General features: G+C 44.9%; 1 protein-coding gene across 4 annotated transcripts in view; it reads left to right on the forward strand.

Annotated features, from left to right (window-relative positions):
* Window positions 1-21,760, forward strand: part of lpp (LIM domain containing preferred translocation partner in lipoma) — a 519,001-nt gene that overhangs the window by 297,825 nt on the left and 199,416 nt on the right. For all 4 annotated transcript variants that reach the window (XM_045697474.1, XM_045697472.1, XM_045697476.1 and 1 more), the window contains 3 exons: window positions 12,675-12,932; window positions 13,500-13,656; window positions 16,091-16,320. In XM_045697474.1, the coding sequence (XP_045553430.1) occupies window positions 12,675-12,932; window positions 13,500-13,656; window positions 16,091-16,320 (645 nt within the window). The remainder of the gene's footprint in view (window positions 1-12,674; window positions 12,933-13,499; window positions 13,657-16,090; window positions 16,321-21,760) is intronic.

Genomic DNA, 21,760 nt, shown 5'->3' on the forward strand with positions numbered 1-21,760 from the left:
CTTTACCCCTACTATATATAGATATTACCACCCTTTACCCCTACTATATATAGATATTACCTCCCTTTACCCCTACTATATATAGATATTACCACCCTTTACCCCTACTATATATAGATATTACCACCCTTTACCCCTACTATATATAGATATTACCACCCTTTACCTCTACTATATATAGATATTACCTCCCTTTACCCCTACTATATATAGATATTACCTCCCTTTACCCCTACTATATATAGATATTACCACCCTTTACCCCTACTATATATATATATTACCTCCCTTTACCCCTACTATATATATATAGATATTACCACCCTTTACCCCTACTATATATAGATATTACCACCCTTTACCCCTACTATATATAGATATTACCTCCCTTTACCCCTACTATATATAGATATTACCACCCATTACCCCTACTATATATAGATATTACCACCCTTTACCCCTACTATATATAGATATTACCTCCCTTTACCCCTACTATATATAGATATTACCTCCCTTTACCCCTACTATATATAGATATTACCACCCTTTACCCCTACTATATATATATATATATATATTACCACCCTTTACCCCTACTATATATATATAGATATTACCACCCTTTACCCCTACTATATATAGATATTACCACCCTTTACCCCTACTATATATAGATATTACCACCCTTTACCCCTACTATATATAGATATTACCACCCTTTACCCCTACTATATATAGATATTACCTCCCTTTACCCCTACTATATATAGATATTACCTCCCTTTACCCCTACTATATATATATATTACCACCCTTTACCCCTACTATATATAGATATTACCACCCTTTACCCCTACTATATATAGATATTACCACCCTTTACCCCTACTATATATAGATATTACCTCCCTTTACCCCTACTATATATAGATATTACCTCCCTTTACCTCTATTATATATAGATATTACCACCCTTTACCCCTACTATATATAGATATTACAACCCTTTACCCCTACTATATATAGATATTACCTCCCTTTACCTCTATTATATGTACAGTGCATTCGGGAAAGTATTCAGACCCTTTGACTTTTTCCATATTTTGCTACATTACAGCCTTATTCTAAAATTGATTACATTAAGTCTTACCTCATCAATCTACACGCAATACCCAATAATGACCAAGCAAGAACTTTTTGTTACTTTGCAAATGTATTACAAATATAAAACAAAAATACCTTATATACTTAAGTATTCAGACCATTTGCTATGAGACTCGTATTTGAGCTCAGGTGCATCCTGCTTCCATTGATCATCCTTGAGATGTTTCTACAACTTGATTGGAGTCCACCTGTGGTAAATTCAATTGATTGGACATGATTTGGAAAGGCACACACCTGGCTATATGAGGTCTCACAGTTGACAGTGCATGTCAGAGCAAAAACCAAGCCATGAGGTGGAAGGAGTTGTTCGTAGAACTCCGAGACAGGATTGTGTCGAGGTACAGATCTGGGGAAGGGTACCAAAACATTTCTGCAGCATTGAAGGTCCCCAAGAACACAGTGGCCTCCATCATTCTTAAATAGAAGAAGACTCTTCCTAGAGCTGGTCGCCCGGCCAAACTGAGCAATCTGGGGAGAAGGGCCTTGGTCAGGGAGGTGACCAAGAACCTAGGGGTCACTCTGACAGAGCTCCAGAGTTCCTCTGTGGAAATGGGAGAACCTTCCAGAAGGACAACCATCTCTGCAGCACTCCACCAATCAGGCCTTTATGGTTGAGTGGCCAGACGGAAGCCACTCCTCAGTAAAAGGCACATGACAGCCCACTTGGAGTTTGCCAAAAGGCACCTAAAGAACTCTGAGACCATGAGAAACAAGATTATCTGGTCTGATGAAACCAAGATTGAACTCTTTGGCCTGAATGCCAAGCGTTACATCTGGAGGAAACCTGGCACCATCCCTACGGTGAAGCACGGTGGTGGCAGCATCATGCTGTGGGGGTGTTTTTCAGCGGCAGGGACTGGGAGACTAGTCAGGATCGAGGGAAAGATGAACGGAGCAAAGTACAGAGAGATCCTTGAAGAAAACCTGCTCCAGCGCACTAAGGACCTCAGACTGGGGTGAAGATTCACCTTCCAACAGGACGACGACCCTAAGCACACAGCCAAGACAACACAGGAGTGGCTTCAGGACAAGTCTCTGAATGTCCTTGAGTGGCCCAGCCAGAGCCCGGAATTGAACCCGATCGAACATCTCTGTAGAGACCTGAAAATAACTGTGCAGCAACGCTCCCCATCCAACCTGACAGAACTTGAGAAGATCTGCAGAGAAGAATGGAAGAAAATCCCCAAATCTGTAGGGATAAAGACACTGCTAGACAGGATATCTGTATGGATAAACAGTGAACAACCTCTATATATGTGTTGCTGGTTCATAAGTTAGACAGACAGTCCAGAGTTCTTATTGAGGTAATATCTTATTTATGTCACATTTGTTAGAGTCATATGATGTCTGTGTTAGAGTAGTTTAGTGAGTTCAGAGTGAGTTTAGTGAGTTTAGAGTAGTTTAGTGTGTTTAGAGTGAGTTTAGTGTGTTTAGAGTGTGTTTATAGTGAGTTTAGAGTGTTTATAGTGAGTTTAGAGTGTGTATAGTGAGTTTAGAGTGTTTAGAGTGAATTTAGAGTGAATTTAGAGTGTTTACAGTGAGTTTAGAGTGAGTTTAGAGTGTTTAGAGTGAGTTTAGAGTGAGTTTAGAGTGAGTTTAGAGTGAGTTTAGAGTGTGTTTAGAGTGAGTTTAGAGTGAGTTTAGAGTGAGTAGAGTGTTTAGTGTGTTTAGAGTGAGTTTAGAGAGAGTTTAGAGAGAGTTTAGAGAGAGTTTAGAGAGAGTTTAGAGTGAGTTTAGAGTGTGTTTAGAGTGTGTTTAGAGTGAGTTTAGAGAGAGTTTAGAGAGAGTTTAGAGAGTGTTTAGAGAGAGTTTAGAGAGAGTTTAGAGAGAGTTTAGAGAGTGTTTAGAGTGAATTTAGAGTGTTTACAGTGAGTTTAGTGAGTTTAGAGTGAGTTTAGAGTGTTTAGAGTGAGTTTAGAGTGAGTTTAGAGTGAGTTTAGAGTGAGTAGAGTGTTTAGTGTGTTTAGAGTGAGTTTAGAGTGTGTTTAGAGTGAGTTTAGAGTGTGTTTAGAGTGTGTTTAGAGTGTGCTTAGAGTGTGCTTAGAGTGTGTTTAGAGAGAGTTTAGAGTGAGTTTAGAGTGTGTTTAGAGAGAGTTTAGAGATAGTTTAGAGTGAGTTTAGAGTGTGTTTAGAGAGAGTTTAGAGAGAGTTTAGAGTGTGTTTAGAGAGAGTTTAGAGAGAGTTTAGAGAGAGTTTAGAGTGTGTTTAGAGTGTGTTTAGAGTGAGTTTAGTGTGTTTAGAGAGAGTTTAGAGAGAGTTTAGAGAGAGTTTAGAGAGTTTAGAGAGATTTTAGAGAGAGTTTAGAAAGAGTTTAGAGTGTGTTTAGAGAGAGTTTAGAGTGTGTTTAGAGAGAGTTTAGAGAGAGTTTAGAGTGAGTTTAGTGTGTTTAGAGACAGTTTAGAGTGTGTTTAGAGAGAGTTTAGTGTGTTTAGAGAGAGTTTAGAGAGAGTTTAGAGTGAGTTTAGAGTGAGTTTAGAGAGAGTTTAGAGAGAGTTTAGAGATAGTTTAGAGAGTGTTTAGAGTGAGTTTAGTGTGTTTAGAGAGAGTTTAGAGTGAGTTTAGAGAGTTTAGAGAGAGTTTAGAGAGAGTTTAGAGAGTTTAGAGAGTTTAGAGAGAGTTTAGAGAGAGTTTAGAGAGAGTTTAGAGTGTGTTTAGAGAGAGTTTAGAGTGTGTTTAGAGTGTGTTTAGAGTGAGTTTAGAGTGAGTTTAGAGAGAGTTTAGAGAGTGTTTAGAGTGTGTTTAGAGAGAGTTTAGAGTGTGTTTAGAGAGAGTTTAGAGAGAGTTTAGAGTGAGTTTAGTGTGTTTAGAGACAGTTTAGAGTGTGTTTAGAGAGAGTTTAGTGTGTTTAGAGAGAGTTTAGAGAGAGTTTAGAGTGAGTTTAGAGTGAGTTTAGAGAGAGTTTAGAGAGAGTTTAGAGATAGTTTAGAGAGTGTTTAGAGTGAGTTTAGTGTGTTTAGAGAGAGTTTAGAGTGAGTTTAGAGAGTTTAGAGAGAGTTTAGAGAGAGTTTAGAGAGTTTAGAGAGTTTAGAGAGAGTTTAGAGAGAGTTTAGAGAGAGTTTAGAGTGTGTTTAGAGAGAGTTTAGAGAGAGTTTAGAGTGTGTTTAGAGTGAGTTTAGAGAGAGTTTAGAGAGTGTTTAGAGTGTGTTTAGAGTGTGTTTAGTGTGTTTAGAGAGAGTTTAGAGAGTGTTTAGAGAGAGTTTAGAGTGAGTTTAGAGTGTGTTTAGAGAGAGTTTAGAGAGAGTTTAGAGTGTGTTTAGAGTGAGTTTAGAGAGTTTAGAGTGAGTTTAGAGAGAGTTTAGAGAGAGTTTAGAGAGAGTTTAGAGAGAGTTTAGAGAGAGTTTAGAGAGAGTTTAGAGTGTTTAGAGTGTGTTTAGAGTGTGTTTAGAGTGTGTTTAGAGTGAGTTTAGAGAGAGTTTAGAGAGAGTTTAGAGTGAGTTTAGAGTGTGTTTAGAGTGTGTTTAGAGTGTGTTTAGAGTGTGTTTAGAGTGAGTTTAGAGTGTGTTTAGAGAGAGTTTAGAGAGAGTTTAGAGAGAGTTTAGAGAGAGTTTAGAGAGAGTTTAGAGTGTTTGAACACAGCTGCATTGTTTGTAGGTGTCGTGGTTTAGTTCATATTTATTCTCAATGGTCCTCTAGTCTAGGAGCTCATGCTCCATTCTCTCACACACACACACACACACACACACACACACACACACACACACACACACACACACACACACACACACACACACACACACACACACACACACACAGACACACACACACACACACAGACACACACAGACACAGACACAGACACACACACACACACAGACACAGACACAGACAGACACACACACACACACAGACACACACACACACACAGACACACACACACACACAGACACAGACAGACACACACAGACACACACACACACACAGACAACCACACAGACACACACACAGACACACAGACACAGACAGACACACACACACACACACAACCACACAGACACGCACACACACACACACAGACACACACACACTCACAGACACACACACACACACACACACACACACACACACACACACACACACACACACACACACACACACACCACACAGACACACACAGACAGACACACACACACACACAGACCCCCCACACACACACACACACACACACACACACACACACACACACACACACAGACACAGACAGACAACAGACACACACACACACACACAACCACACACACAACCACACAGACACACACACACTCACAGACACACACTCACAGACACACACACACACACACACACACACAGACGCACACAGACACAGACACGCACGCACACACAGACACGCACACAGACACACACATACAGAAAACCACACACACACATACAGACACGCACACACACACACACACACACACACACACACACACACACACACACACACACACACAGACACACACACACACACACACAGCACACACACACACACACACACACACACACAGATGGCAGCATTCGCGCAAATCTGAAAGCGTGAACCACCGCATTTAAACATGGCAAGGTGACTGGGAAAATGGCAGAAGACGAACAGAGCAGTCATTCCCTCCTTAAGCCAATAAAACAGGCAAAACGTCAGTATAGAGACAAAGTGGAGACACAATTCAACGGCTCAGACACAAGACGTATGTTGCACGAACTACAAAGGGAAAACCAGCTCGCGGACACCGACATCTTGCTTCCGGACAAGCTAAACACCTTCTTTGCCCGCTTTGAGGATAACACAGTGCCACCAACGCGGCCCGCTACCAAGGACTGTGGGATCTCCTTCTCCGTGGCCGACGTGAGTAAGACATTGAAGCGTGTTAACCATCGCAAGTCTGCCGGCCCAGACGGCATCTCTAGCCGCGTCCTCAGAGCATGACCAGACCAGCTGGCTGGTGTGTTTACGGACATATTCAATCTCTCCCTATCCCAGTCTGCTGTTCCCACATGCTTCAAGAGGGCCACCATTGTTCCTGTACCCAAGAAAGCTAAAGGTAACTGAACTAAATGACTATCACCCCATAGCACTCACTTCTATCATCATGAAGTGCTTTGAGAGACTAGTCAAGGATCATATCACCTCCACCTTACCGGCCACCCTAGACCCACTTCAGTTTGCATACCGCACCAACAGGTCCACAGACGATGCAATCGCCATCACTCTGCACACTGCCCTATCCCATCTGGACAAGAGGAAAACCTATGTAAGAATGCTGTTCATTGACTACAGCTCAGCATTCAACACCAAAGTACCCTCAAAGCTCATCATCAAGCTCGGGGCCCTGGGTCTCAACCCCACCCTGTGCAATTGGGTCCTGGACTTCCTGACTGGCCGCCCCCAGGTGGTGAAGGTAGGAAACAACATCTCCACTTTGCTGATCCTCAACACTGGGGCCCCACAAGGGTGTGTTCTCAGCCCCCTCCTGTACTCCCTGTTCACCCACGACTGCGTGGCCATGCATGCCTCCAACTCAATCATCAAGTTTGCAGACGACACCACAGTAGTAGGCCTGATTACCAACAACGACGAGACGGCCTACAGGGAGGAGGTGAGGGCTCTGGGAGTGTGGTGTCAGGAAAACAACCTCTCACTCAACGTCAACAAAACAAAGGAGATGATCGTGGACTTCAGGAAACAGCAGAGGAAGCAGCCCCCCTATCCACATCGACGGGACAGTAGTGGAGAAGGTGGAAAGATTTAAGTCCCTCGGCGTACACATCACAGACACACTGAAATATTCCACCCACACAGACAGTGTTGTGAAGAAGGCGCAACAGCGCCTCTTCAACCTCAGGAGGCTGAAGAAAATGTGGCTTGTCACCTAAAACCCTCACAAACTTCTACAGATGCACAATTGAGAGCATCCTGTCGGACTGTATCACCACCTGGTACGGCAACTGCACCGCCCACAACCGCAGGGCTACCCAGAGGGTGGTGAGGTCTACCCAAAGCATCACCGGGGGCAAACTACCTGCCCTCCATGACACCTACAGCACCCGATGTCACAGGAAGGCCGAAAAGATCATCAAGGACAACAACCACCCGAGCCACTGCCTGTTCACCCCGCTATCGTCCAGAAGGCGAGGTCAGTACAGGTGGATCAAAGCTGGGACCGAGAGACTGAAAAACAGCTTCTATCTCAAGGCCATCAGACTGTTAAACAGCCATCACTAACTCAGAGAGGCTGCTGCCTATATACACAGACTTGATATCATTTGGCCATTTTAATAAATGGAACACTAGTCACTAATGTTTACATATCTCGCATTACTCATCTCATATATATATACTATATTCTATACTATCTACTGTATCTTAGTCTATGCCGCTCTGACATTGCTCATCTGTGTTTTTATATATTCTTAATTTCATTCCTTACTTACTTTTGTGTGTATTGGGTATACGATTGTGAATTTGTTAGATATTACATGTTAGATATTTACTGCACTGTCAGAACTAGAAGCACAAGCATTTCGCTACACTCGCATTAACATCTACTAAACACGTGTACGCGACCAATGAAAATATGATTTGATTTGACATTGAAAACATGTGACCTCGCTGCTCGCAGTAATGTAACAAGTATCTCATCGTTCAGATAACACGGAAATCATTTCCCGCTGTAGAACAAACTCTCTTATTCAGTTCCCAGTTTCATCACCTCATAAAACGATTGAATTTCTTCTCTTAATCTAAATGCTGGAACATTCACCATGACAATGTAATTATTTTGAGGTCTACCATTTGCATTTTTCCAGTTTTCTGCTAAATCAACGTTAGGTTCTAAGGCCTTTAAAGATAAATTAATAATCTACAGTATTTAAAAACCATGAAACATTTAAATTGACTAATTTCACTTCCTGAAGGGCTTTTTTTTTTCTCCTCTCTCCTCCCCCTCTCTTCCTCTCCTCTCATCTCTCCTCCCCCCTCTCTTCCTCTCCTCTCATCTCTCCTCCCCCTCTCTTCCTCTCCTCTCATCTCTCCTCCCCCTCTCTTCCTCTCCTCTCCTCTCTCCTCCCCCTCTCTCTTCCTCTCCTCTCCTCTCTCCTCCCCCTCTCTTCTCCTCTCTCCTCCCCCTCTCTTCCTCTCCTCTCTCCTCCCCCCTTTCTTCCTCTCCTCTCTCCTCCCCTCTCTCCTTCTGTCTTCTCCTACTCTTCTCACCTCCTCTCCTCTCCTCTCCTCTGCTTGGCCTTTGCTCATCAGATTATCTGGACTTGAGTTTGGGAGACTCTCAGTCACATGTTAAAAACGTATCCATGAAGACCTGAGTCTACTGTCTCTTGTCTGAATGTGTTGTGGCTTCATATTATTCATGTTATATTAGTAATAAAGTCTGTTTGTCCTTCATCACATCAGCACGAACAAAAGTTCTTTAAGAATTCCTCCGCTTTGTTTAAGATGGAATCGTGCAAGGAACAACGACTGTTACACGGTGTTATTCACCTTGACACAGTAGTAATAGAAGCTATTGAGGTTCATCTCTAATACGTACTCTCTGGGGGGGATGTTTCTCCCACTTTTATGACCAACATTTGTTTTAATAAAGCGCGTAAGAGTACATGTTATACTGCAGTAGTAACATTGAGTAATTGATTCCTTTTCAACCCTTAAGGCACCAGCCCTAATAGGATCAGCCAAGGTTAATGACAGAGGTTTTTTAGGTCGTCTGACAGTCTGACACCGATAAGATGAAGGCTGGTTGTAGATGGCATGGTTTAGTTTGTGTGTGTGTGTGTGTGTGTGATGGGACGCAATGTATTACACAACATCAACGTCTGTACTGGTATAGTATTGTACTGAAACACTCGTTATTTTTAACTTAACGATCCTGTCTTGGTAACCAAATCTAACCTTGTGTGTGGGGGAAAAAAACTAAAAAAAAACATAGAAAATGTACAAATTGTTCACTCTGAGTGGGACCAAGCTGTTCTGCTGAGATATTCTCTGTGGAACCAGTGAGGAACTCCTGACCTTGCCTCCGTCCTCAAACCTCCGTCCTCCGTCATCCGCACACTATTCCCTATTTTATAGTGCACTACTTATGACCAGGGCACTAGTTTAAAGTAGTGCACTATTAGTATCACGACTCAGGATAGGACCCAGATGCAGATTTTATGATTCTCAGAATATTTATTATAACAAAAGGTCAGGCAAAGGGCAGATCGAGGACAGGCAGAGGGTCAGGTAAAGGGCAGATCGAGGTCAGGCAGAGGGTCAGGTAAAGGGCAGATCGAGGTCAGGCAGAGGGTCAGGTAAAGGGCAGATCGAGGTCAGGCAGAGGGTCAGGTAAAGGGCCGATCGAGGTCAGGCAGAGGGTCAGGTAAAGGGCAGATCGAGGTCAGGCAGAGGGTCAGGTAAAGGGCAGATCGAGGTCAGGCAGAGGGTCAGGTAAAGGGCAGATCGAGGTCAGGCAGAGGGTCAGGTAAAGGGCAGATCGAGGTCAGGCAGAGGGTCAGGCAAAGGGCAGATCGAGGTCAGGCAGAGGGTCAGGTAAAGGGCAGATCGAGGTCAGGCAGAGGGTCAGGTAAAGGGCAGATCGAGGTCAGGCAGAGGGTCAGGTAAAGGGCAGATCGAGGTCAGGCAGAGGGTCAGGCAAAGGGCAGATCGAGGACAGGCAGAGGGTCAGGTAAAGGGCAGATCGAGGTCAGGCAGAGGGTCAGGCAAAGGGCAGATCGAGGTCAGGCAGAGGGTCAGGTAAAGGGCAGATCGAGGTCAGGCAGAGGGTCAGGTAAAGGGCAGATCGAGGTCAGGCAGAGGGTCAGGTAAAGGGCAGATCGAGGTCAGGCAGAGGGTCAGGTAAAGGGGCAGATCGAGGACAGGCAGAGGGTCAGGTAAAGGGCAGATCGAGGTCAGGCAGAGGGTCAGGTAAAGGGCAGATCGAGGTCAGGCAGAGGGTCAGGTAAAGGGCAGATCGAGGTCAGGCAGAGGGTCAGGTAAAGGGCAGATCGAGGTCAGGCAGAGGGTCAGGTAAAGGGCAGATCGAGGTCAGGCAGAGGGTCAGGTAAAGGGCAGATCGAGGTCAGGCAGAGGGTCAGGTAAAGGGCAGATCGAGGTCAGGCAGAGGGTCAGGTAAAGGGCAGATCGAGGTCAGGCAGAGGGTCAGGTAAAGGGCAGATCGAGGACAGGCAGAGGGTCAGGTAAAGGGCAGATCGAGAACAGGCAGAGGGTCAGGTAAAGGGCAGATCGAGGTCAGGCAGAGGGTCAGGTAAAGGGCAGATCGAGGTCAGGCAGAGGGTCAGGTAAAGGGCAGATCGAGGTCAGGCAGAGGGTCAGGTAAAGGGCAGATCGAGGTCAGGCAGAGGGTCAGGTAAAGGGCCGATCGAGGTCAGGCAGAGGGTCAGGTAAAGGGCAGATCGAGGTCAGGCAGAGGGTCAGGCAAAGGGCAGATCGAGGTCAGGCAGAGGGTCAGGCAAAGGGCAGATCGAGGTCAGGCAGAGGGTCAGGCAAAGGGCAGATCGAGGTCAGGCAGAGGGTCAGGCAAAGGGCAGATCGAGGTCAGGCAGAGGGTCAGGCAAAGGGCAGATCGAGGTCAGGCAGAGGGTCAGGCAAAGGGCAGATCGAGGACAGGCAGAGGTTCGTAATCCGAGGCAGAGTCAATCAGGGACAGAATGGCAGGCGGGCTCACGGTCAGGACAGGCAGAAAGGTCAAAACCGGGAAGACTATAAAACAAAAAACTTGAGAACTGGTAACACACTGGTAAGACCTGACAAAACAAGACGAACTGGTAACAGACAAACAGAAAACACAGGTATAAATACACAGGGGGTAATGGGGAAAATATGAGACACCTGGTGGGGGGGGGGGACAAGAACAAGACAGGTGAAACAGGGTGATACACCTGGTGGGGGGGGGAGACAAGAACAAGACAGGTGAAACAGGGTTGGACTCTATATAAAGAATAGGATGCCATTTGAGTCACATACATTCTCTGTCCTGCATTGAGCCAGTGAGAAACTGCTGTCATAATTCAGAGATAAGTCGTTTTCCCATAGTGGCCTCTTCTCTCTTCCCTCCCTCAGTCCTGACCTGGGATCACCAATACAACACGTCTGTAGTTCACTAACTGAGAGGCATTGAACCACAGCATACCAGTGTCACAACCCTGAGAGGTTCACTGTTACCCTGCAAGCTCACCTGTAACCATTCACTATTAAAACACTGTGAATCTGACACAAACGCCCCCAGTGTGGGGAAAGAAGTCACCCCCAAAATATGGAAATTGGACGTGCCAATGGTGAGATATTGCTCAGCATTGAGCTACTGAGAAACTCATTTCCTGTCACTGTCAGTTGTTTCCTCTTCCCTCCCAGGGATCACCGGGGACAACAAATCTCCAGGATTTACCACCGTGTTCCCCCCAGCCAGCTACAGTCAGCACCATTTTCCTCTAGCACTGCCAACGTACTGTCATGCCGTCCTCCACCCAACAATTTATAAACCCTCCCTGCTAGCGTGCTTTATTACCCTTAGTTTATGTCTGCAGGAATTGGGTCAGGATAGTGAGGGCCTTTGCTGTCCAGGGTTGAGTCCCAAATGGCACCCTTTTCCCTATATAGTGCACTACTTAAGTAGTTCACCTTATAGGCACTATATAGGGAATAGGGTGCCATGTGGGAGTCAGAACTAGGTAGTCTGGAGATTGATATGGAGGAAGCAGGCTGGGTAGTTAGCCTGCAGATTGATATGGAGGAAGCAGGCTGGGTAGTTAGCCTGGAGGTTGATGTGGAGGAAGCAGGCTGGGTAGTTAGCCTGGAGATTGATATGGAGGAAGCAGGCTGGGTAGTTAGCCTGCAGATTGATATGGAGGAAGCAGGCTGGGTAGTTAGCCTGCAGATTGATATGGAGGAAGCAGGCTGGGTAGTTAGCCTGCATATTGATATGGAGGAAGCAGGCTGGGTAGTTAGCCTGGAGGTTGATATGGAGGAAGCAGGCTGGGTAGTTAGCCTGCAGATTGATATGGAGGAAGCAGGCTGGGTAGTTAGCCTGGAGGTTGATATGGAGGAATCAGGCTGGGTAGTTAGCCTGCAGATTGATATGGAGGAAGCAGGCTGGGTAGTTACTTTACGGTGAGCCATAGCATCAGGAAATTCCTCAGGAGTCCAGATGCTGTTAGCATCAGCCCAGGCGTTTAACCGGGCTTCATCGCAGTACTGGAAAAAATACTGAAATATATGGAACTGTTTTCAGGTGTAAATCAGAATTGAATAATGATATATTTTATTTTTGACTTGAGTCTGGCTTTAAGCTCAAAAAGTGATTAGATAAGATAAGAAGAACTAAATTTTTCTTCTGCGTGGGAACTTAATTTGTGATGCAGGAGATATGCATAGACAGTGATGTTATAATAGATATTGTATTTTGTAACTGGCTATATTTAGTGTTGGATGAACAAGAGTTACAACAGTGTTCTGCAGAGGATTAAAGGAAAAGGCTATTTGATTTAAAACTCATTCTATTTTACAGAACTCTGGAACTCTGAACAGTCCCAACGCTCCGGTGACAGGGTACAAGCGTATGGTCATCCCCACTCAGCCTCCTCTGACGGCCACCAAGAAGTCCTCTCCCAAGGCCGGGGCCCCAGGCGGAACACTGCCCCGGCCCCAAGCGGAGAACTCCTCAGCCTCCATGCTGGCCAGGCCCCAGTTCCAGACGGCCCCCCAGCCAGTCCCAGCCTCTTACGCCACAGCCTCCACCCCCAGCCAGCCCACCTTCAACGTACAGGTGTCAATCCATAATTTAATTAATCTATCTGTCTTTATTGTCCCAATTTATTGTCTCTGCTATAAGATCAGTAGCTAACAGATCACTTACAGTCATTGCGATCAAATCCTTGATCCTATCCTACTGCCATTTTATCCTTGAGCACTGTACTGCAGCTGAGTGTTTCACAGGGGCCTATAAGCTCAGCTGAGTGTTTCACAGGGCCCTTTAAGCTCAGCTGAGTCTCTCACAGGGCCCTATAAGCTCAGCTGAGTGTTTCACAGAGCCCTTTAAGCTCAGCTGAGTCTCTCACAGGGCCCTATAAGCTCAGCTGAGTGTTTCACAGGGCCCTATAAGCTCAGCTGAGTCTCTCACAGGGCCCTTTAAGCTCAGCTGAGTGTTTCACAGGGGCCTATAAGCTCAGCTGAGTGTTTCACAGAGCCCTATAAGCTCAGCTGAGTCTCTCACAGGGCCCTATAAGCTCAGCTGAGTGTTTCACAGGGCCCTTTAAGCTCAGCTGAGTCTCTCACAGAGGTTGGGAAAAAGGAAAAATGGCAAAACTCTGAGTAATCTTCTTCTTTTCCCCAGGTGAGGTCTGCTCAACCCGGGCCCCAGCACCAGTCGCCTGGGCCCCCCCAGCAGTTTGCCCAGCAGCCCAACAGGAGCCCGGTCCAGTACATGGCTGCCCAGCCCAGGGGCCCTGACTTCGCCTATGGGCCTCCCCAGCCAGGCTTCGCTCCTCAAGGTGACTACCCTACCAGACATCAGGGTTTAATTACAACTTCAAATTAAGTTATTGAATTCACTGAATTCATGAAGTGGAGAATTTAGATTGTTAAAATAAGAATTGGATTCAATCTTTAAAGTTATGGAATTGGAATTAGACTGTTTGATTTGGAATTCAATTGGAATTGTAAAAATATATATATATATTTTCCAGTTAATGGATTGTTTTTAATCATTTAATCTAGTTCTATATGTCCAGTACAATACAAATCATTAAAATCCAGACAGAAAATATTTACACAAGAAGCAACCTAATATCACACAGTCAAACTCTCATTCTCTGAACAGTAGCATCACCCAGGGGTTTTCAAACTGGGGGCCGTGGTCCTGCAGGGGGTCTATATTTTGTTATTTTAGAAAACTACTTGGGGGGGGGAATATCGCGAGCTGCAATAGAATATAATTTTGTGGATACCGTTTTTATGTCTCTGTATCCAGTATTTTTTTTATTAGATTTTTTACCTTTATTTAACTAGGCAAGTCAGTTAAGAACAAATTAGTATTTTCATTGACGGCCTAGGAACAGTGGGTTAACTGCCTTGTTCAGAACGACAGATTTTTACCTTGTCAGCTCGTGGATTCGATCTTGCAACCTTTGGGTTAATAGTCCAACGCTCTAACCACTAGGCTACGCTGCCGCCCCAATAAAATTCTCAATTACCGGAAGTATACAGGAACAGTTAGCATGCTAGCTGTTCCTGTTCATCCAACTCTGGGCAAGTAGATAAATGGCTTAATTTCCTAAATCTCGATCTATCCCTTTAATATGGTAGAAATTACAGCCATTTGAGCTAATTACAGGGTTTTTTCTATGTAGAAAATTATTTGGCGGGCCGGCTAAGTGATGATTTTCATGATGGGAAAAACTGTTTCAGTGTCGACGTAAATGACCAAAACCAGATAGATAATGTCATCTTTGAGAACTAACAATCAAATAAAATCTAGACAGTCAGTGGAGAATCTAAAATACAATTTAAAAAAATTGATTTTGTTACACTTTTTGAGCAGAGGAGCCCAGCATTAGCCATGGCAAAATGCATAGAATTACAGGAAATTAGCTTTAAAACTACAAAATTGTCTCTCAGCTCCTTATCAAAATTGTGTAGAATTACTGGAAATGATCTTCGAAATGACAAGGTTTTCTATCAGCTCAATGTACATTTTTTATTTATTTATTTACAACCCGTAATTGAGGATAATATTGAATTAGGAATTTAATTCTTGGAATTTTCCGAACATTGAAATTGAGAAGGAATTTAATTAATTCATTTTAAAAGGCTTCATTGCCATGGGAAACATGTTTACATTGCCAAAGCAAGTGAAATAGATAATAAACCATAATTGTTATATTATAATGTATAATTATATAACTATATTATGGCTATTACATTTTAGTCATTTAGCAAACGCTCAACTTACAGTAGTGAGTGGATACATTTCTGTACTTTTTCCATTCTGGTCCCCTGTGGGTATTGAACCCACAACTGTGGCATTGCAAGCACCATGCTCTACCAACTGAGCCACACAGGAACATCAGAAAACCTCAATAAAAATGAACAATAAACATTTCACTCACAAATGTAAAAAATAAATTAGGGAGACATTTCAAATGTTATATTTATGGCTATGTACGGGGATGTAACAATGTGAAAATAGTTAAAGTACAAAAGCGAAAATAAATAAACATAAATATAGGTTGTATTTACAATGGTGTTTGTTCTTCACTGGTTGACCTTTTCTTGTGGCAACAGGTCACAGATCTTGCTGCTGTGATGTCACACTGTAGTATTTCAGAATTTAAAGACTGACCTGGAATTTGTATTTAATCAAATGGAATTGACAGGGAGAGGGAATTGCATTTAAATTGAAATTTGTGGAATTAACCCCAACATTAACACACTCCGGGTTAAAATTCTAACATGTCCCTTGGCATGTGAAATGAGTTGATAACCCGTTGAAATGCAGTTAGGAACTATTAAAACGAAACAAAAAAAGCAAAGACACTGTGAAAACAAAGACACTGAGAAAACAAAGACACTGTGAAAAGCAAAGACACTGTGAAAACAAAGACACTGAGAAAACAAAGACACTGAGAAAACAAAGACACTGAGAAAACAAAGACACTGAGAAAACAAAGACACTGAGAAAACAAAGACACTGAGAAAACAAAGACACTGAGAAAACAAAGACACTGAGAAAACAAAGACACTGAGAAAACAAAGACACTGAGAAAACAAAGACACTGAGAAAACAAAGACACAGATATCGTGTAATTATTGTATTTTTCAATAGGTTTGTATCATGTACAAGTCATTCTTGTAAAAAAGAATATGTTCTCAGTGACTTACCTGGTAAAAAAAAAGGCACAATAAGTAAATGTACATTTGTGATAGGGTACCCAGAGCAGGCCTACCCGGGAGCAGGAGGGTACGGAGGAGAACCAGGAGGGTACGGGGGAGAACCAGGAGGGTACGGGGGAGAACCAGGAAATGCCTGGAAACCCCAGCCTAGCTATACTGCTGCCCCTACCCAGCAGGGCTACCCACAACCTGTCCCTAAGAAGACCTACATCACAGACCCTCCTGCCAGCCTGGGTCCTCCTGCACACCTCGCCCCGCAGAAGGTAAGACCTGACCCTACACATCTACACGCTGACCCTACACAACTACACATCTACACGCTGACCCTACACAACTACACACTGACCCTACACAACTACACAACTACACGCTGACCCAACACAACTACACACTGACCCTACACAACTACACACTGACCCTACACAACTACACACTGACCCTACACAACTACACACTGACCCTACACAACTACACGCTGACCCTACACAACTACACGCTGACCCTACACAACTACACACTGACCCTACACAACTACACACTGACCCTACACAACTACACACTGACCCTACACAACTACACAACTACACACTGACCCTACACAACTACACACTGACCCTACACAACTACACGCTGACCCTACACAACTACACACTGACCCAACACAACTACACAACTACACACTGACCCAACACAACTACACACTGACCCTACACATCTACACAACTACACGCTGACCCTACACAACTACACACTGACCCAACACAACTACACACTGACCCTACACAACTACACACTGACCCTACACAACTACACACTGACCCAACACAACTACACACTGACCCTACACAACTACACAACTACACACTGACCCTACACAACTACACAACTACACACTGACCCTACACAACTACACAGCTACACACTGACCCTACACAGCTACACACTGACCCTACACAACTACACACTGACCCTACACATCTACACAACTACACACTGACCCTACACAACTACACGCTGACCTTACACAACTACACGCTGACCCTACACAACTACACAACTACATGCTGACCCTACACAACTACACAACTACACGCTGACCCTACACAACTACACACTGACCCTACAACACTACACAACTACACACTGACCCTACACAACTACACAACTACACACTGACCTTACAACACTACACAACTACACGCTGACCCTACACAACTACACGCTGACCCTACACAACTACACACTGACCCTACACAACTACACACTGACCCTACACAACTACACAACTACATGCTGACCCTACACAACTACACAACTACACGCTGACCCTACACAACTACACACTGACCCTACACAACTACACAACTACACACTGACCCTACACAACTACACGCTGACCCAACACAACTACACACTGACCCTACACAACTACACGCTGACCCTACACAACTACACACTGACCCTACACAACTACACGCTGACCCTACACAACTACACAACTACACACTGACCCTACAACACTACACAACTACACACTGACTTTACACAACTACACACTGACCCAACACAACTACACAACTACACGCTGACCCTACACAACTACACACTGACCCTACACAACTACACACTGACCCTACACAACTACACACTGACCCAACACAACTACACACTGACCCAACACAACTACACAACTACACACTGACCCTACACAACTACACACTGACCCTACACAACTACACGCTGACCCTACACAACTACACAACTACACACTGACCCTACACAACTACACACTGACCCTACACAACTACACAACTACACACTGACCCTACACAACTACACACTGACCCTACACAACTACACACTGACCCAACACAACTACACAACTACACACTGACCCTACACAACTACACAACTACACAGTAGAATGTCACCAGGGCTTGTAGAATGTTACCAGGGCTTGTAGAATGTTACCAGGGCTTGTATAATGTCACTGGGGCTTGTATAATGTCACTGGGGCTTGTAGAATGTCACCGGGGCTTGTAGAATGTCACCAGGGCTTGTAGAATGTCACCAGGGCTTGTATAAATGGTGGAATACTAGCTTGGCTGGCTAGTGTCCAAAATCCAAAGTTCCACAATGTTCTGCTCTACCAACACAACATTACTCATAAATGAAGGAATGATATTTATATATATACCAGGTTTCCCTCCTTGGTCTGTTTGGTGAAATACTGGGGTTTCCCTCCTTGGTCTGCATGGTGAAATACTGGGGTTTCCCTCCCTGGTCTGCATGGTGAAATACTGGGGTATCCCTCCCTGGTCTGTATGGTGAAATACTGGGGTTTCCCTCCTTGGTCTGTTTGGTGAAATACTGGGGTTTCCCTCCCTGGTCTGTATGGTGAAATACTGGGGTTTCCCTCCTTGGTCTGCATGGTGAAATACTGGGGTTTCCCTCCTTGGTCTGTATGGTGAAATACTGGGGTTTCCCTCCTTGGTCTGTTTGGTGAAATACTGGGGTTTCCCTCCTTGGTCTGCATGGTGAAATACTGGGGTTTCCCTCCCTGGTCTGTTTGGTGAAATACTGGGGTTTCCCTCCTTGGTCTGCATGGTGAAATACTGGGGTTTCCCTCCTTGGTCTGTTTGGTGAAATACTGGGGTTTCCCTCCTTGGTCTGCATGGTGAAATACTGGGGTTTCCCTCCCTGGTCTGTATGGTGAAATACTGGGGTTTCCCTCCTTGGTCTGTTTGGTGAAATACTGGGGTTTCCCTCCTTGGTCTGCATGGTGAAATACTGGGGTTTCCCTCCTTGGTCTGCATGGTGAAATACTGGGGTTTCCCTCCTTGGTCTGCATGGTGAAATACTGGGGTTTCCCTCCTTGGTCTGCATGGTGAAATACTGGGGTTTCCCTCCTTGGTCTGTTTGGTGAAATACTGGGGTTTCCCTCCTTGGTCTGCATGGTGAAATACTGGGGTTTCCCTCCTTGGTCTGTTTGGTGAAATACTGGTGAAATACATTGAAACTGTGGGGGGACCCTTCCAAAAAGAAACATTTAGACCATTACAAGAGGGCCGACACTGGGTTTCTCTTCCGATGTAAATTCATGATCGATTTCTCTCAATCTCAGTATTGACTGTTCAATTCAAAATAGGGCTGTCAAACATTTAAAAAATCTAATCGAGTTAATTACAGGATTTGCTGTGATTAGTCAAGATTAATCGTAAACTCAGAATTTGCTCAAATTGAGCCGTAATTTTTTTTATTCGATTTTAATTCGATGTAATTAGATGTTTTATGTAAAAAGCAGAAGAATATTGACATCTTGATTTTGTCCAAAGTAATGGTTAGCGAAACCTGGTCGTTTTATAAAGCACACTTTCTTTAAAGTGTAATTTTGTCAATGTCAACTTGTTTTCACATTGTATTGTTGTTTTAAACTGTTTGTTGGATTTTTTTGGGGTATTTTGAAAGATATCAGACTATGCGATTAATCACTTTTTTTTTTTAATGAGTGCACTAAAATTACAAAAAGTTATCTTGAGTTAACTGATTTAACTCTGACAGCCCTAATTCAAAATCATCTCTTTGTAGAAAAGCAAACACAATCACACATTTTGAAATACATTAAAATTGTGTTTAGGCTGTGTATTAAATGTAAGAAAAACCAATGGACAGGTAACAATAACATTTACATTTAAGTCATTTAGCAGACACTCTTATCCAGAGCGACTTACAAATTGGTGCATTCAACTTATGATATCCAGTGGAACAACCACTTTACAATAGTGCATCTAAATCTTTTAAGGGGGGGGGGGGGTTAGAAGGATTACTTTATCCTCTCCCAGGTATTCCTTAAAGAGGTGGGGTTTCAGGTGTCTCCGGAAGGTGGTGATTGACTCCGCTGTCCTGGCGTCGTGAGGGAGCTTGTTCCACCATTGGGGTGCCAGAGCAGCGAACAGTTTTGACTGGGCTGAGCGGGAACTGTGCTTCCGCAGAGGTAGGGGGGCCAGCAGGCCAGAGGTGGATGAACGCAGTGCCCTTGTTTGGGTGTAGGGCCTGATCAGAGCCTGAAGGTCTTGTAGTAGATGCGAGCTTCAACTGGAAGCCAGTGGAGTGTGCAGAGGAGCGGAGGAGCGGGGTGACGTGAGAGAACTTGGGAAGGTTGAACACCAGACGGGCTGCGGCGTTCTGGATGAGTTGTAGGGGTTTAATGGCACAGGCAGGGAGCCCCGCCAACAGGGAGTTTCAGTAATCCAGACGGGAGATGACAAGTGCCTGGATTAGGACCTGTGCCGCTTCCTGTGTAAGGCAGGGTCGTACTCTGCGAATGTTGTATAGCATGAACCTACAGGATCGGGTCACCGCCTTGATGTTAGCGGAGAACGACAGGGTGTTGTCCAGGGTCACGCCGAGGCTCTTAGCACTCTGGGAGGAGGACACAATGGAGTTGTCCACCGTGATGGCGAGATCATGGAAAGGGCAGTCCTTCCCCGGGAGGAAGAGCATCTCCGTCTTGCCGAGGTTCAGCTTGAGGTGGTGATCCGTCATCCACACTGATATGTCTGCCAGACATGCAGAGATGCGATTCACAACCTGGTTATCAGAAGGGGGAAAGGAGAAGATTAATTGTGTGTCGTCTGCATAGCAATGATAGGAGAGACCATGTGAGGATATGACAGAGCCAAGTGACTTGGTGTATAGCGAGAATAGGAGAGGGCCTAGAACAGAGCCCTGGGGGACACCAGTGGTGAGAGCATGTGGTGCGGAGATGGATTCTCGCCACGCCACCTGGTAGCAGCGACCTGTCAGGTAGGACGCAATCCAAGAGTGAGCCGCGCCGGAGATACCCAACTCGGAGAGGGTGGAGAGGAGGATCTGATGGTTCACAGTATCAAAGGCAGCAGATAGGTCTAGAAGGATGAGAGCAGAGGAGAGAGAGTTAGCTTTAGCAGTGCGGAGAGCCTCCGTGACACAGAGAAGAGCAGTCTCAGTTGAATGACCAGCCTTGAAACGTGACTGATTTGGATAAAGAAGGTAATTCTGAGAGAGATAGCAAGAGAGCTGGCCAAGGACGGCACGTTCAAGAGTTTTGGAGAGAAAAGAAAGAAGGGATACTGGTCTGTAGTTGTTGACATCAGAGGGTTCGAGTGTAGGTTTTTTGAGAAGGGGTGCAACTCTCGCTCTCTTGAAGACGGAAGGGATGTAGCCAGCGGTCAAGGATGAGTTGATGAGCGAGGTGAGGTAAGGGAGAAGGTCTCCGGAAATGGTCTGGAGAAGAGAGGAGGGGATAGGGTCAAGCGGGCAGGTTGTTGGGCGGCTGGCCGTCACAAGATGCAAGATTTCATCTGGAGAGAGAGGGGAGAAAGCGGTCAAAGCATAGGGTAGGGCAATGTGAGCAGGACCAGCGGTGTCGTTTGACTTAACAAACGAGGATCGGATGTCGTCGACCTTCTTTTCAAAATGGTTGATGAAGTCATCCGCAGAGAGGGAGGAGGGGGGAGGGGGAGGAGGATTCAGGAGGGAGGAGAAGGTGGCAAAGAGCTTCCTAGGGTTAGAGGCAGATGCTTGGAAGTTAGAGTGGTAGAAAGTGGCTTTAGCAGCAGAAACAGAAGAGGAAAATGTAGAGAGGAGGGAGTGAAAAGATGCCAGGTCCGCAGGGAGGCGAGTTTTCCTCCATTTCCGCTCGGCTGCCCGGAGCCCTGTTCT

Source organism: Salmo salar, chromosome ssa16 (genome assembly GCF_905237065.1).
Source record: "Salmo salar chromosome ssa16, Ssal_v3.1, whole genome shotgun sequence".
NCBI classification, from domain to species: Eukaryota; Metazoa; Chordata; class Actinopteri; order Salmoniformes; family Salmonidae; genus Salmo; species Salmo salar.